We start from the raw sequence: 14,770 nt of genomic DNA on the forward strand, positions 1-14,770 counted from the left end.
GTGTATCCAGTTACAGGTGAGACAAGCACAGTTGTAACAAGGGGCTGTGTGTCCAGGCCCAAGCAATCCACAATGACTGTGAAGGCCTTTATTCTGTGCCAGCCCCAGAGGCACTGGACTGAGGGAGAGTCACCAGTCCAACAAAGCCATCACCACATCAACACCTAGCTTCTTGACACGTTTCATGTGTGATCACCAGCCCCGTGACTCTCAGGGATGCAGGACAATGCCAGGGCTCTGGGACTGAGCCCAACATCCACCCACCCCCCCCCCCTGAGCTTCTGAACTTGTTGGGGGCCAGCCCCACAGTGGGAAGAGACAGGCCTCATCCTAGGAAGGCCCTGGGGCCTGGGAGCAAGTCCTCGGCCACGGTGTTGCTCTAGTGAGAGGGATCCGCCCGGGCCTTGAGTTGTTTCCCCCTCTGTTCAGAAGGATGAACTGGATAGAGGAATTCATGACTCTGAGTAGGAGAAAAGTGAACATTTAATGCCACCATAGTTTGATTCTTTTTAAACACCAGATTCTTTTTCGACAACATTTTTCACCTCATATGCCACAAAAAGTCAGAGATCGTAGCCAGCAAACAATGTCTTCACACTGGAAATGGCACACAGCTTAATGGAGTCATTTCACCAGGTTTTGAGAACTATAACTTTCTTTTCCAGACTGTTCTCCAGGTAGCCTGCTCACATTTATCATGATCAAGCCAACAGCTAACTTATATTGCTATGCGAAGGCCCATACACAAAACCAGCCTGTTTGCAAATAGGCTGTTGGGACCTACCCAAGTACAGAATAGTTGAATTTCTGATTTTAACAAATGAATTTTATTAAAAGTTTTTAACAGCAAACACTTGTAAGCTATGAACTTAATTTTTAAAATGGCACCAATCTTTTATCCAAATAGTGAATTTAAAACAATGACATTAAATACCACCATTGAATTTAAAGGAAGAGTTTATGAACTTGTTTATGAATTCGCTGTTTCTGACACAATGAATGCACTTGGGCAGGTCTTGTCTCCAGTTTTCAAATTGGCCCATTTCTACAGATTAGCATATTTATATACACATACATACATGACAAGAGCTGAAGGAACCACAAAGATCATTTAGCACACTGTCCTAATTTTACAGATTAGAAAACTGTGTTCCAGAAACGTTGGGTAATATATCCAAGGCCATAGGACTATTGTCAAAACTGGAGTTAGAACGCAGGTTTTCTGTCCTATGTTCTTCCACCATGTCACATACCTTCTGTACACATGCATCCGTATACACCCCCATGCACACACACGTCAGTACATCGGTGTGGTGTGTGTCCACATATCCACACAGACCTGGTGCAACAGCACGTCATGGGAAGAGTCCGAGATGCCGGACTCAGATCCCAGTTCTGCTATAAAACTACTCTGTGAACTTGGGCCAATCATTGGCTATTGACTTCAGTTTCTTCATCTAAAATGATTATCCCCAGCTCCTGAACAGAGCTTTCATTTCTTCAAAGCACTTACCACCAACTATACCATTTTCTCTTTACACTCTCCCAGAAGGGCAGCTATTATGACCCCCAACCTTCCATCGGGGACCCCGAGGCCCACAAAGCAAAGCGACTTGCCCAAGGTTGCATAGCGAGTGAGGAAAGCAGGCCTGGAGCCTGGTTTCCTTACTCTGAGCTCAAGGCTTTTTCTCCTAGGTTTAGCTGCCTCTCAAATGAGACTACTGACCCCAGCCCCTCCTGGCCTCTCAGGGATCCAGTGAGGGGACAAGATGCTTTAAGTATTATGGGTTGTAAGACTCACTAAAGTGCTTTGGTTTGTCCAGAAAAAACATGTACTATATATATCCAAGGTAAGGAACTTCAGTTTCCTTTTCCAAACCCCTTCAGTAACAGCAGGGGTGGGAGGTGGGACGTCTTAGGGAAATGTAGGAACCTAATACTGTCTGCACTTTTCAGAAATTTAGTGTTGAACCAGCAGGAGGAGGCTGGATCCTCTTTCACTCAGGCCTGTGGAGGCTGACTTCCAAGACCGTTATCATCAAATTCAAAAGGAAATGACCTTTTCCTTTTCAGCTACTTACTTCAGAAACAAATTAGATTTTGAACTAAGCCCTGTACTTTGAGGATTGGATCCTAATCCCTGTTCTCCTGTTTTATTTCTCTTTCCTCCCCGCTGCCTGTGTCTCTGTTAACAGAGCTTGCTGCAGTGAGGAGAAAAAACAACCATAGGCAGATCCACCAAACTTACACTTTGATGCATAGCACTTGGATAGCATTTCCAACCATGGTGTATAAATAAATTATAAAACACGAGGCGCCACAAAACAACATCCTGAGTTTACAAATAAATTATAACTTCTTCATAAACTGAATATGACAATGTGGGGTGTTGGTTAGCAGTATGGGGAATGAAACAGTGAGCCTCTTTAGGATCGAAGGTAATTTCTACATCTACATAAAATAGATGTGTGAGTGCCAGGATTTCAGCACTCGCCCTACACACATGGACGCTGGGAACTGCATCTAGAGAATATTGATTATATGCACTAAAGGCTTGATGCCACCTCAAGCACCTCAAGTATGTCCGATATTATGACATCCTCTCTGGTTTCCGAGCAGGGCCACCCCAAAGCAGAAGGCATTGTTTGGGGATGGATAAGCAGCTTCTAAAACTTTGCAAACACTTTTTCTGAGAAGATGAGCTTCTCCTGGATTGGAATTATGCTGTTATCTGGAAATGACAAGCAGCTTGGAATAGACATGTATTTTGTCGGGAAGATTGCTAAGGGACACAATTTGTGAGTTTTTACCCACAAATGTTGACAGATCTTTGCTGGAGGAGGAGAAAGAGAGATTATAACCCAAAGGAACACTATATTCTATTACCTGTCCATCCACTACTGCCTCCGCCCCGAAAAAAAATTTTTTTAGAACATTTGCTGGCATTTGTCAATGAAACTGAGTGTCAGCTTTGCTTCACTGGGCATAGAGAAAAGTGGGCTGCACGGGCCTTTCTTGAGCAGTCAAGTTTCAGCGTGACAGTGTTGAAGAGCGTGTCCTATGGGGGAAGATGGGCTGTACTGCCTGTGTGGCGGCAGGCAGGCCCCAGGGCCAGCGCCAATGGATGATTTATTCAGCATCAGTTTGTCAAGAACAGGGCTTTCAACGTGTTTCTTACTTGCATGGTTTCAGGGTTTAAAATACACCGCCTTTAAAAGTGAGGAAATCTTTAAATATGTGCTCAAGGAGTGGGGCTAATCTTCCAGCAGGAAAAGAACACTGAATAAATTCATGAATTCTTCTGGTTTCAATTTTGAAATTAACTCATCTTTAGTAATTTCTGTTACAGCCCAAACCCTTCTTGGAATAGGATTTAAAAACGTTCACCACATCATTATTTATGGTGGGAGCCTTGATTACAGATCAGCAGTGGCCAATGACACAGGCAACTGTGTGTAGAGCCAGGCTAACAAACGCTTGGGCTCTTGCAAGCCCTGCCTCTAACCCAAGAAACCCAGATCAGACAGCTGCTTTTGAATAGTAACACCTAAAAGGCTGATGGATTAACCAAAATTCATGATCAACATCAGAATCTGAAGCCCAAAAAAGGGCTCTTGCTCAACATGAACAGAAATCCGAGAACCGGCACAAGATATATATGTGTGTGTGTCAGACTTTTTGAACCACTGCCCTGGATGGGTTTTGTGGCTATGATGAAGTCACCACCACCTTCCAGGAACACAGACTCCAAGCTTAAGTCTAATTTATGACAAATGGCGAGATTCCTGCCTGCCGAATTCCCCACTCTGGGCTGCATGGCATTTTATCCCAGCTCTCTCCTCTCCCCAGCATGGGGTCCCTTGTATGAGCCCCACCTGAGTCAACACAGGACCAACCTCTGCATTTGCATCTCAAGCTCCCCACCTTCAGAATAGCAACTGCAGATAAAACAACAGACAGGATGTTTCGATTTCAGATCTGAAAGAGATGAAAGTTAGTGACAGCTTCCCCATGATGTAGAGGGGAACTCAAGGACAAGAAGATCAAAAGTTGCAGCTCTCAGGTGGGGCTTGAAAGCCCAGGATAAAGCAAACTCTCACTCTGTGGCAACATGAAACACCATCATGAAATGCAATATGGACTCACTCCCCAGAAACAACATCACTATTCCCCTTTTAGGCTCTGAGTTTTGCTTCCAGCTAACACTAAACTATTTGGAGAGGGGAACAGATTTCAGACAAAGAATTAAGGCTTCCACGTATAAATGTTAATTTCAAATAAATATTTTTCTGGTCCTTTCATTTGTGGATAATAAAATGGAATAATGGGTTCTTTGACATTCCCTTTGCCTTCTTAGGTTATCTGTCACCAAAACCACAAGGAGACCTGGACCTACCTCACACCTGGCCATTGAATGAGGTGTTCTTCAGTTATTAGAACTGCTACAGAACAGCTGACCAGCTGTACAATCAACTTATAGGTAGAACCAGGAATAAGCACATTATAGCATAAAAATCATGATTTCTTCACATGGTTTACAAATACTTGGTGTGTTAAGATGTTTGTAGCTTACTTACGTTAGAAAAGAAAAGAAAGGAAAAGAAAAAAAAGGAAAAAAGCCAGTGGACAACCTCCATGCCAAGTTGTTCTCCTACACCACGGCCAAAAGCATCCTGTGAGAAGCTCCATGGTGTGGCATCTTGCGAGGCCAATCTGACTTGGTAAGAGAGCTCCTGGTCTCTTTCAGCCCTTGGGCTATCTCATAAAGTTGCTACAAACATATAAAGCAGGTTTAGGCAGGAGGCAAGCAGAAGGCCACTCCCCTAGGAAAGTTTCCACTGATCAAGATTTTAATTTCTGTAGATGTTTCCACTTAGTCTCACTCCAGGAAAGGCACGAAGGCCCCAGTGCTGGCCTGCTAAGGAAGTCAGCACAGTGAGGTAACCTGTGGGAAAGACATGGCCAGGGCAAAAGCTAAGGACACTGATTACTAATCAAGTGCGTTTGTTTCCAGCAAAGACTAGGATACTCACCTGTGACAATCCCTCAATTAAAGGCTTTTCATGAAGTGGTGTGTATCAAACCAGCAACCAAAGAGGCGCCGAACGGAAAACCCAAACAAACTCAACAGATTGGCATCCTCTGGGGTCCAGAAGCTTCCATTATGCTGCTGTTGAACAAGGCCATGAACACAAGTGCTGATACCAGAGGTGCATCCAGAGCCGTGGGGCTGCCCTGCAGAATGAGGTTAGGGTGTGGGAGCTCTGCCTTCCAAGGGGACAGACACACTTGTTAAACTAGAGGGGGAAATGATCCGCTCTGGAGTAACTTTTCACCATATTGTAGCCCGTTGCAGCTGTCAGATGGGAGTGCAGCTTCTACGTGCACCTCTGCATAGGAGCGTGCTCTAACCAAACACGGAGCCAGACTTGTCATCCACGGAGCTGCCTTCCAGTCTAGCGGGCTGACTTCCCAAACAAAGCTAATGGGGCCGTCTGTGCCCTGTTCTGACCAGTAAAGGACTGGTACCGTGAAGCTCACAAGACTACGGTTCCCACTTACTGAGTTCAGCTGAGCTATGCTGGGCTACACGTGTCCTGAAGGGCATTGTCAAAGAAATGCAAAGGTTCCTTTTCCTTGGGGAGCAGCTGGGGCTGAGGAGTTGGTTAGCCAGGACTGCCTCGCCTGGAAATAGGCTCATGAAGATATGCTGCATTTGAGGGCATAAAGAACAGGGAAAACCCTGGACACCTCTACCAGTGGGCATCTCAATTTGAGAATGAGGTCCAAAGTCAAGCCCTGTACCTCCATATGCATGAAACTCTGTGCCCTGCCTCGCTACAGGTGTGTGATGAATGACAGGAAAACTTTCTCTGCCTTCAGGTGTCAAGGTTGAGTGGCCAAGCCTAGTTGTTTCTTGGGATGGAGGCTTTGGTTCACACGAGGACTGGGACTTCTTGCATTTAAGCAGCACCCTGGGCAACAGAAAGGTTGTGCAACCTCACATCCATCCTTGTTCTGGACCAATACTGTTGCGGTCTCTGAGCATCTACAAGCCCAAGAAGGTCTCCAAACTGGGAAAAATCCTCTGCTCTAATAAATTTGCAAAACTAGAGAGCAAAAAAATATGGCTCTGCTGAATTGGTTCAAGGTTTCAATCCAGAGTCTTTGGAAAAAAAATGAATACGAAAAATGTTATGAGGGCCATGAAAACCCTGGATTCGTGGGTAAAGGAACTAGTATATGTGTTCAGGATTTGGAGGGGAAACTACTTGGAACAAACATCCCACCCAAAGGGTAAGTAGGGCCCAGGTCATAGAGGCTCCTTTCCCCCTCCAGACGCACCCCTTTCTCCTCTCTTTTCTCTCAAGCTCACGTGCACCTGCTCCATGATCGACCTCCGAGTCTGCCCACTGACCCTGCCACTCATAGGAGCTGGCATTGAGCATCACCCGCTGTTCCAACCTTCTTTGGAAACACACTGGCTTGTGCCCGGAAGTCTCTATCTTCTGTTTGAGTGGCCTTCCCAGCAGAACCATAGCAGACAGTTAACATTTATTCATATGCAATACCGATTAGGAAATAGCTCTACAAACACAACTTACTTAGAAACAGCAAGTCAGAAATAGGATAAAACACCAAGAGAAAACGAGCTGTAAATACATTGCAAAAATGTGTTTGATTTTCTTTTTTGTTCGTTTTGTTGTTTTCATCTTGACTAGCACCATCTGTACACAAGAAAGTATGAACATAAATGTTTGGATAATAACAAAGATTTGCAAGGCACTTCATCAGTCATTCGGAGTAACTTGTTTTGTTTCAGCTTTCCACAGCAATCCCACGTCCACCCTCGCCTTTTCTCACAAACCAGGAGAAGAGTGAGGTCTCTTTTGCCAGCAGTTCTTATGTACAAACAAGTTCTTTAAAGTTCCTCAAAGTGCTTTTTCAGTCTCACGGGGGCTTCCACGTCCCTTGGGTTTCCCATCATTTTCTCCTCTCCTGCGTGTTTGGTGTTTGCACCTTTCCTACAGAAAACAAAAGAAAAATCGCCTTCCGCTCCACGCTCACTCCAGACTTGCCACCGACCTTCGTCCTCCTTCCGTGGTCACTGAGCGCGGCCAGCACCGAGGGCCCGCCGAGCGCGGCTGCCTGCGGATCGGGAGCGAGGGCCGGCCGGGCGGCGGCTCCCGTCAGCGGCGCCGGGAGGTGATGTCGAAGCAGGTGATCATCATGAGGTGCGCCTTGCAGAAGTTGACGCGGCTCTCCAGGCGCTCCGTCACGCACTCCAGCGCTTCCAGGTACTCCAGGGAATCCAGCTCCAGAACCTGCTCCAAGTCAACTGCAAAGAAGGAGAAGCCCGATGGAGACGCGCAGCCAGCGGGGAAGGGTGGTCGGACGGCTCAACCGTGCCGGCCCGCGGCTGCTGCACCTGCACCTGCACCTGTACCTGCGCCTGTACCTGCACCTGCGCCTGTACCTGCACGTGAACCTGCGCCTGTACCTGCACCTGCACCTGTACCTGCGCCCATACCTGCACCTGCGCCTGTACCTGCACTTGAACCTGCGCCTGTACCTGCACCTGCGCCTATACCTGTACCTGCACCTGCGCCTGCACCGGAAGGTCTTAGGCAGTGCTGCCGACCCTCCTGCCCAACCCTCTGCCGCTCTCAGGTCGAGAACAGAACACTTTACTACTTGTACTACTTTACTACTTCGTTCCAACGCTAACGTTAGACCCCCGGCATTTTATTGCGACTCTACTGAGGGACAAAGTGACATCAAGCTCTCCCCACCTCCACCATCTCCATGACAGGATTTGGGACTCTACCAGCACCATTTTCTTTATTAACTAGAAAATAAATAAAGCTTCAAGCTGAGGTGTGGAGAAGCCCTTCCTTTTTGGGGACTCACCTGAACGATGTTTACACCTCTGCCTGCTGAGATAAGTGTGTTGCTCTCTGGTTAGTCCTTCACACAGCTGTGTGCAGCTGCCTCTCTAAGCAGTGACCCTGCCTCTTGGCACTTCCTAGTACAGTTTCATATACTCACTGGTCCTTTGGGAACTAGGGTGATGATGGAATCTATGTTAATAATTATGATTCTTAGACTCATAGACATAAAGAACGGACTTGTGGTTGCCAAGGGGGTGGGGGGGGTAGGGAGGGATGGACTGGGAGTTTGGGGTTAGCAGATGCAAACTAGTATATATAGGATGAATAAACAACAAGGTCCTACTGTATAGCACAGGGAACTACATTCAGTATCCTGTGATAAACCATAATGGAAAAAATATAAAAAAGAATATAGATGTATGTGTGTGTGTCACTGAATCACCTTGCTGTACAGCAGAAATTAACACATTGTAAATCAACTATACTTTAATTAAAAATAATAATAATTACGATTCTGTCCTCAGAAGCTGAGATTTAGGACCCAGATGTTGTCCCTAATGTTCAGGCCTGCACAGAGTTAAAAGTCTGTTTCCTTCAGTTCCTCAAGGGCAATTATCTGAGGCCACCCTCTCCTGGCCCCCGGCCACTACCTGGTCCAGTGGTGACTGGGCAGGGGGATAGGCTGCTACAGAGGGCCCAGCATGGAGAGGACAGGGCAGTGGGGGTGGCCCTGGAATCCAAGGCAGGAGACCTGCACTTGACTCCCAGGTCGGCCATGCCTAATCTTTGCTGGCAAAGGGTCCTTAAAAGTAACAGAAGAGTCATAATCCCTAGTCTGCCTACTTTCCTAACTAGAGTTGCCATGAAGAGTAGAACCGAAAAGAGACGATGAATGTGGATGTGGTCTGAGAACTGTAATTAAGCTACAGGAACATCAAGGGTTGAAATCAAGGCTGACTTCTTTTATAGGAGACTTGACTGAGCTCAGAGAAGTGAGGCGTCCTGCGCAGGGTTACGCGGTTAATAAGGACCGGGGCTGGGAATGAGGCTGGGGCTCCTGAATACCAGTCTAATATTTCAAAACCAAACAAAACCCCTCAGCATACCATAACCACATCAGCTATATTATTGGATCACCTTGGAAATTTAAAAAAATGGATTCCAGAACATTTCTTTCTAGCCAACACCCAGCCTATTACCCACACCCAGGGAATAGTCAGAATACAGTCTCATTGATTTTGGAGGGGTCATTCTTGGTTTCAATTCATCTTGAAGAAACAATCTGTGTTTCTCCTTTCATGTAGCCTTCTGTTCATTACCTTTCTCAGCATCAAAAAAATCCCTGATTCCTGACATGAACAAAGGCAAGAAGGAAGGGATCGTTTCCTGGAAGCATCTACATATGTACCGACGTTTAAGCCGCTCCCATCCTGGGAAAAATGTGACTTTGTAAGACGAAGACAATTATCAAGCTTGCCTTAGGCATAAATAGCTCTCAAAAAATGTTAATGAAAACAGCAAAAAGGAAGAGGAACTGCTGAATGGGCACCCCTGGGATCTCGAAGTGCCTGAGGATTCACGGAAGAAGGAAAAGGGTGTGCACACGTGGGAGAAACATAGCATTAGGCTCCGTGTTTATGCCGCGGCCAGACTTCAGCTAATGTCCTTGTTCGTGTCTTGTCTGCCCTATCACAGCCTTAGATGGAAATACCCTGGAGAGCAGGAGTTCACGTCTCTGTCCAGATTTCTAACAAGGGACCTACCTTGCTGCATCATGCAAGCAGGTGCTGAGGAAATGTCTCCTGTTGAGGATAGCTATTTTGTTAACTCTGGGATAATACGAACACTAATTACTACCAGACATTGCTCCTTCATCATGGGCAGGCAGCGTAACCAGCACTCGACTGATAGTAACTCGTTCACTCTCACAACAACCTTATGAGGTAGGCACCATTATGTGCCTACCATCTGACAGTTAAGGAAATCAAGGCTCAGAGAGGTTAAGCGTCTTACCCAAGGTCTCACAGCCAGCCTCCAAAGTGGGTCTGCAGGACGGCGGTTGTCACCACAAATGGTACAACTCAACAAGGTAAGATGCATCACAGACTGGTCCCAGTGCCCTGTCCTCCCTTTAGGTTCTTTTGATCATGAGGTACTCAGGGGAGGTGTTATTACCTCAGTGCTATGGAAAGGAAGCCGCCTGAAGATATACTGTGAAAGTGGCAGGGCACAGCTAGAAGACCGGCAAATTCTGTCCTTTCTTCTTTGCCCAGGATCGTTTCACCCAGTGTTTCTTAAACCTAAGCCCCAGACTCTGCCTGTCTTGCTCCCGGCACTGGCCTGGGAATGCTGGGGAGAGGGTGATGTGACCTCCAGGGGACAGTCGTGAAGAGAGGGAGGCACAGGGAGGCTGAGGGCCTGGAGGGGAGAGCTGGTGAGTGCCGGCCAGGAAAGGAGGGAGAGGAATTTTAGTGGAAGTAATGTACTTTATTTCAGAGACTAAGTCGTCTAGCATTGGGCCCCATATCAGTGAAACAGTTGGGACCAGATGTGAGCTTTATTTTGTGGTAAATGGAATGGTTAGAAACAAATAAATAAGAAAATTGAATCCATCTTTCAAAGAGAGCAGAATTGTTCTGAATTGTTATTAGATGGTTACTGTCATCCTGGGCTGTCTATTAAATGGAAATAACACTGTGAATGTTATTCTTTTCACTCAAAAATGTTTTTCTTGCTTTCTGGGTTCTTTTTGAGGCTTTTCTAGGATTGCACATTCTACCCTATTAAGCACTCTATAAATTCTTGTCTCTTTCAGGCTAGATATGCAATGTGATTTTTGTGGCCGGGGAGCAGATTGGTAATATAGCCTTCATGTCTCGGTGATCGTCCACCACATGTAGGGGGAAAAAAAATCTCATTTTCAGGTGCTTTGGACTGAGACACATAAGAAATACTCGTGCAAGAGCAATACTCACTGCCCTGCTGCCGCCCACACCCCTCCCACCTGCCCCCCCACCTGCGCTCAGGGAGGCCGTCTCCAGCCAGTGGGCATGGAAGGCCCTCGGGTTCAGACAGCGTCTGTGTCCCTCTCAGCCTGGCCTGTTTAACTGGTGAACCCAGGAGTCGCAGTGACGGGCCTTACATTCGCTGAGCCACTTGTTGGGATCCAGCATCAGATACTGTTTCGTCGTCTCCAGCTCCTTCATCAGCCACTCGTACTTGGCTCGGACCTCGGCAATTCTCTGCTGGCGATGCTCCAGAATTTTCAGCTTTGCGTTGAAGCACATGACCTCCTAGTACACAGATGGGAAGGAGATGGGGGTGGAGGGGGGAGGAGAAAGGACCTTCAGCTCCAATCCAGCCCAGGCAACCTCTTCCGGAAAGGAATACTTGTGCTTATGGTCAGTGCAGAAGGAGCAGGTCACTGGGGAGTTTGGGAGGGAGCTGGGGGCTCAGCTCAGACAGCCCCCTCACGGGGTAGGGCTATCCCTGGCACATCTCAAATTTAGAAGGCGGCGGGCGCTCCAAGCTGGAGCCAGGAGAGCCTGGAAGACCACCAGCTCCCCCGGCCTTTGAGCCTTCAGAGGTCTCCGGGCGGAGAAGCAGGCTGCTCTCCCGAGCGGGGCGCACGGGCCCGCCTCCCGCCGGAAGCCGCTGGCAGGCTCGGTGGCCTGCGCCCTCCTCTCGGGCGCGGCCGTGGCGTCAGCCCGGGGACCTGCTGGGGGACCGCCACCGCGTGGGGAGGGGGAGGCGCACCTTGCTGCTGCCCCCTCGTCGCCGCTGCAGCCGCTCCACGTCGTCGATTTCATAGACTTTGATCTCAAAAGGTTCCCCGAGGCCCCTCTGGGTGCTGCGCAAGGGGCCGTCCACCCAACGGACCCCCGCGCTGTTGGCCGGTTTTCTCACAGGGGAGGGGGTGTCAAGGGACAGCGCCGGGATGAGCCTCCGTCTCTGGGAACCTAGGCAGGGAATTAAGCCTAAAGTTAATCGTTTTGAATTTCTATCTTTTAAATGTAGTTTTGATGCAAGGGGTGGCGGCGTGACAGCCCTGTCGGAGCCTGTGGCAGAGCTGTGTTTGAACCCCTCCAACCTCCCACCACCCGCCTCAGCGTCCACTTCCTTACCTGGCACTTGCATTTACCTCCACAAGCTCAGATGTCCCCCCCCTCACCTGTCGAGCCACCTGTGGTCTCCCCCCTGAAACACACGGGCTGGAGGACACTAGAACTGAGAGTCACCCTGGCCACACCCTCAGCATGGACAAGTGTTACCGTGAAATTAGAGACGTTCCATTAGTGAGAAAAGATCCTAGCGTTTGGTATTGTGGTAGGAGGAGTTTATTTGCTTCTAACAACAACACTGGAATAAGCACTGATTATGCCAGGCCCTACTTATTGTGCCTTACACACTGTGACAGAGACTGCTAGCTGCCCCCCCCAATACCTGCCCTCCTCTTCTTCCTCTGCAGAAGACCCCGAGTTAGAGCAGGGCACATGGCCACCCAGGTGTACCCTGTGTGGTACATGTGACTTAAGCTCCACCAGTGCAATAGAAGCAGAAGTACCCTGTGTAACAGCTAGAAAGTGTCCTGAAAGGGTGAGGTCTGCTCTCCTCGTCCTCTCGCCTTTGTCCTGGATGGAATATGGGCCTGCTGGCCGGTCCATGACATGAAGATCATAAACAACAGAAAAACAAGGGAAGGAACCTGGATTCCTGACACCCTGGAGGCCTTCACAGTGGTACATGTGTTACAACTGAACCTACATTGACATGTCATTATCCATATGGATACCCAGGGTCCATAGTTTACACTGGGGTTCACTCTTGGTGTTTACATCCTGTGGTTTGGACAAATGTGCAATGATATGTATCCACCATGATACGATCACACAGAGTATTTTCACTGCCCTTAAAACCCCCTACACAGACTTTTACATGAGAAATTAATCTCTATATTGTTACTGGGGTTTTCTGTCACAGACAAGCCTAGTATCTAATTTAATTCTCACAGAAGCAGAAACTAAGGAACAAAAGACTTCAGTAACTTGCCCAAAGTCTCAGTATTCCCTTGTTTAAAAAATCCATTGCCCACATTCTCCACCAAAATAAAAAATAAAATATCAGATAATAAACGATTTCCCCAAAGGATGGGTTATGATTAAACATCACAGAACTTGGCACCTAGTAGGTGCTCACTGAACATGAATATCCTTTTGATTGTTTTTCTTCATAATCTATTTGAGGAGATGAAAAACACACAGAAATCATAGAGACTGTATGGTTAGGCCATTTAAGATGGCTGTGCTCTTGTTCTCTATAAATCCCCTGCTTGACCAGTCCCTGCTTCACTCACATGACTACCCAATCCTCTTAATTACAGGGCTTAATCAGTCCCTGATAACCAATGAGCCCACCTGACATCAATTCCCCCTATAAATGGTAGCTTCCTTCTCCCCCAAGTAGTGAAGACTATTGCCATATCTTGTCTGCCGCACATGGTGGGGTGTCGCTCCAGGACCCTTTGCATCAGATCCCTCTGACCAGTAAACCACTGATGTCTCTGTTGCTGCCTCTGGGCTCTTCCTTCGGTCTCGAGGCTGGGTAACTGCAAGGCTTGTGGGCCTGCAGGGTGCAGCCCAAGAACTGGCGAGCGTAGCTGGGAGACCGAGGAAACTCCTGTGAGTGCTGAGATGTTGGGGAAAAAGGACGGGAGTGGAAAGTGGCAGGGGTAATCCCGAGGAGGACTGTCCACTAACATGGTAGGGCCCAAAGGTTGCAGGGATAACCCCGCAGTGGGGCCCCGCGGCAGCTGTCCACCGTGAGAGATGTCTTTCTGTTCCATTATATAAATGCTCTCTTCGTAACCTCCGGATCTCCTTCCAGTTTAAAAGTAGCAGCCCCGTGCTCGTGGCTCATCTGACTGCCCAAGGATGGCTGGTGAATACAGACAAAATGCAAGGACCTGGATTACCTATCAAGGGTGTTATCTGGTCAGGTAAGACAAGCATACCCCCGACCTACCACGCCTAAACGATTACAGGCCCAGGCTTTAGGGATATTAACTCAGGAACTGGCTTGTGAATTGGATGTGGCCAGTTACCCAGAAGGGTTTAGTTGGGGCCCATGGCAACAGCAAACTAATAAGAGCGCCCTTGGGCCTCTGGTCCCAGCTCTGGCAGGAGGCAGAGCAATGATACAGTGTGGTGGCAGCAACAGCTATCTGCCGTCTACAGTGCGTTACAACAGGTGGAACACGTTACAGAAGGCCTACCCGAGTCACCCAGCAATGCAAACAACCCCTATCTGGCGTCTAGGACAGCTGAGCATGACATATGGGACCCCCATGGACGTTGACAGTGACCAAGGGCCATGCAGCTCAGGAATGGGCCGATAAACATGACATACACTGGCATTTCCTCCTGCCTTACGACCCCGCTGCTGCCAGGCTAATGGAAAGGATGACTGGGCTACTTAAACAACAACTGAGATGGGAACTCGCTCTCTCAACATGTGGGCCAGGGGACTAACTCAAGCCCTAGGAGCTATAACTGAACGTCCCAGGAGCAATCGTCCCAGTGCCGACGCCATGTTAACCCAGAGGAAACTAGTCAACACAACCTGAGTTCAACAGTTGCCCACCAAAGGACCGTTGCCAACTACCGGTCAGGACAACAACTCGCTTTGGCCCCGGCCACAGGATCTACCCCCAGGGGAACACGTTATAAAATGGTCCTGAGACTGGCAGGTAAGTCCCTGGTGGTTTGGGTTTGCTGCCTCGTGGGGAATAGGATTAGAAAGGGACCTACAGGTTGTACCTGTCTTCTACCTGCACTGCCCCCCCGACTACTAAGGGAATTAATCCAGGGCCCCTACTGGAG

At 48.2% G+C, this 14,770-nt stretch overlaps 1 protein-coding gene across 3 annotated transcripts in view; it reads right to left on the reverse strand.

Moving 5' to 3' along the window:
* Positions 1-465: 465 nt before the first annotated feature.
* KIF26B (kinesin family member 26B) overlaps positions 466-14,770 on the reverse strand; it is a 500,555-nt gene continuing 486,250 nt past the window's right edge. For all 3 annotated transcript variants that reach the window (XM_082469760.1, XM_082469761.1, XM_082469762.1), the window contains 3 exons: positions 11,649-11,851; positions 11,035-11,185; positions 466-7,339 (listed from right to left, as the gene is read on the reverse strand). In XM_082469760.1, the coding sequence (XP_082325886.1) occupies positions 7,191-7,339; positions 11,035-11,185; positions 11,649-11,851 (503 nt within the window). In that variant the 3' untranslated portion in view covers positions 466-7,190. The remainder of the gene's footprint in view (positions 7,340-11,034; positions 11,186-11,648; positions 11,852-14,770) is intronic.

This window comes from Balaenoptera physalus (genome assembly GCF_965194825.1).
Source record: "Balaenoptera physalus genome assembly, chromosome: 1".
NCBI lineage: Eukaryota > Metazoa > Chordata > Mammalia > Artiodactyla > Balaenopteridae > Balaenoptera > Balaenoptera physalus.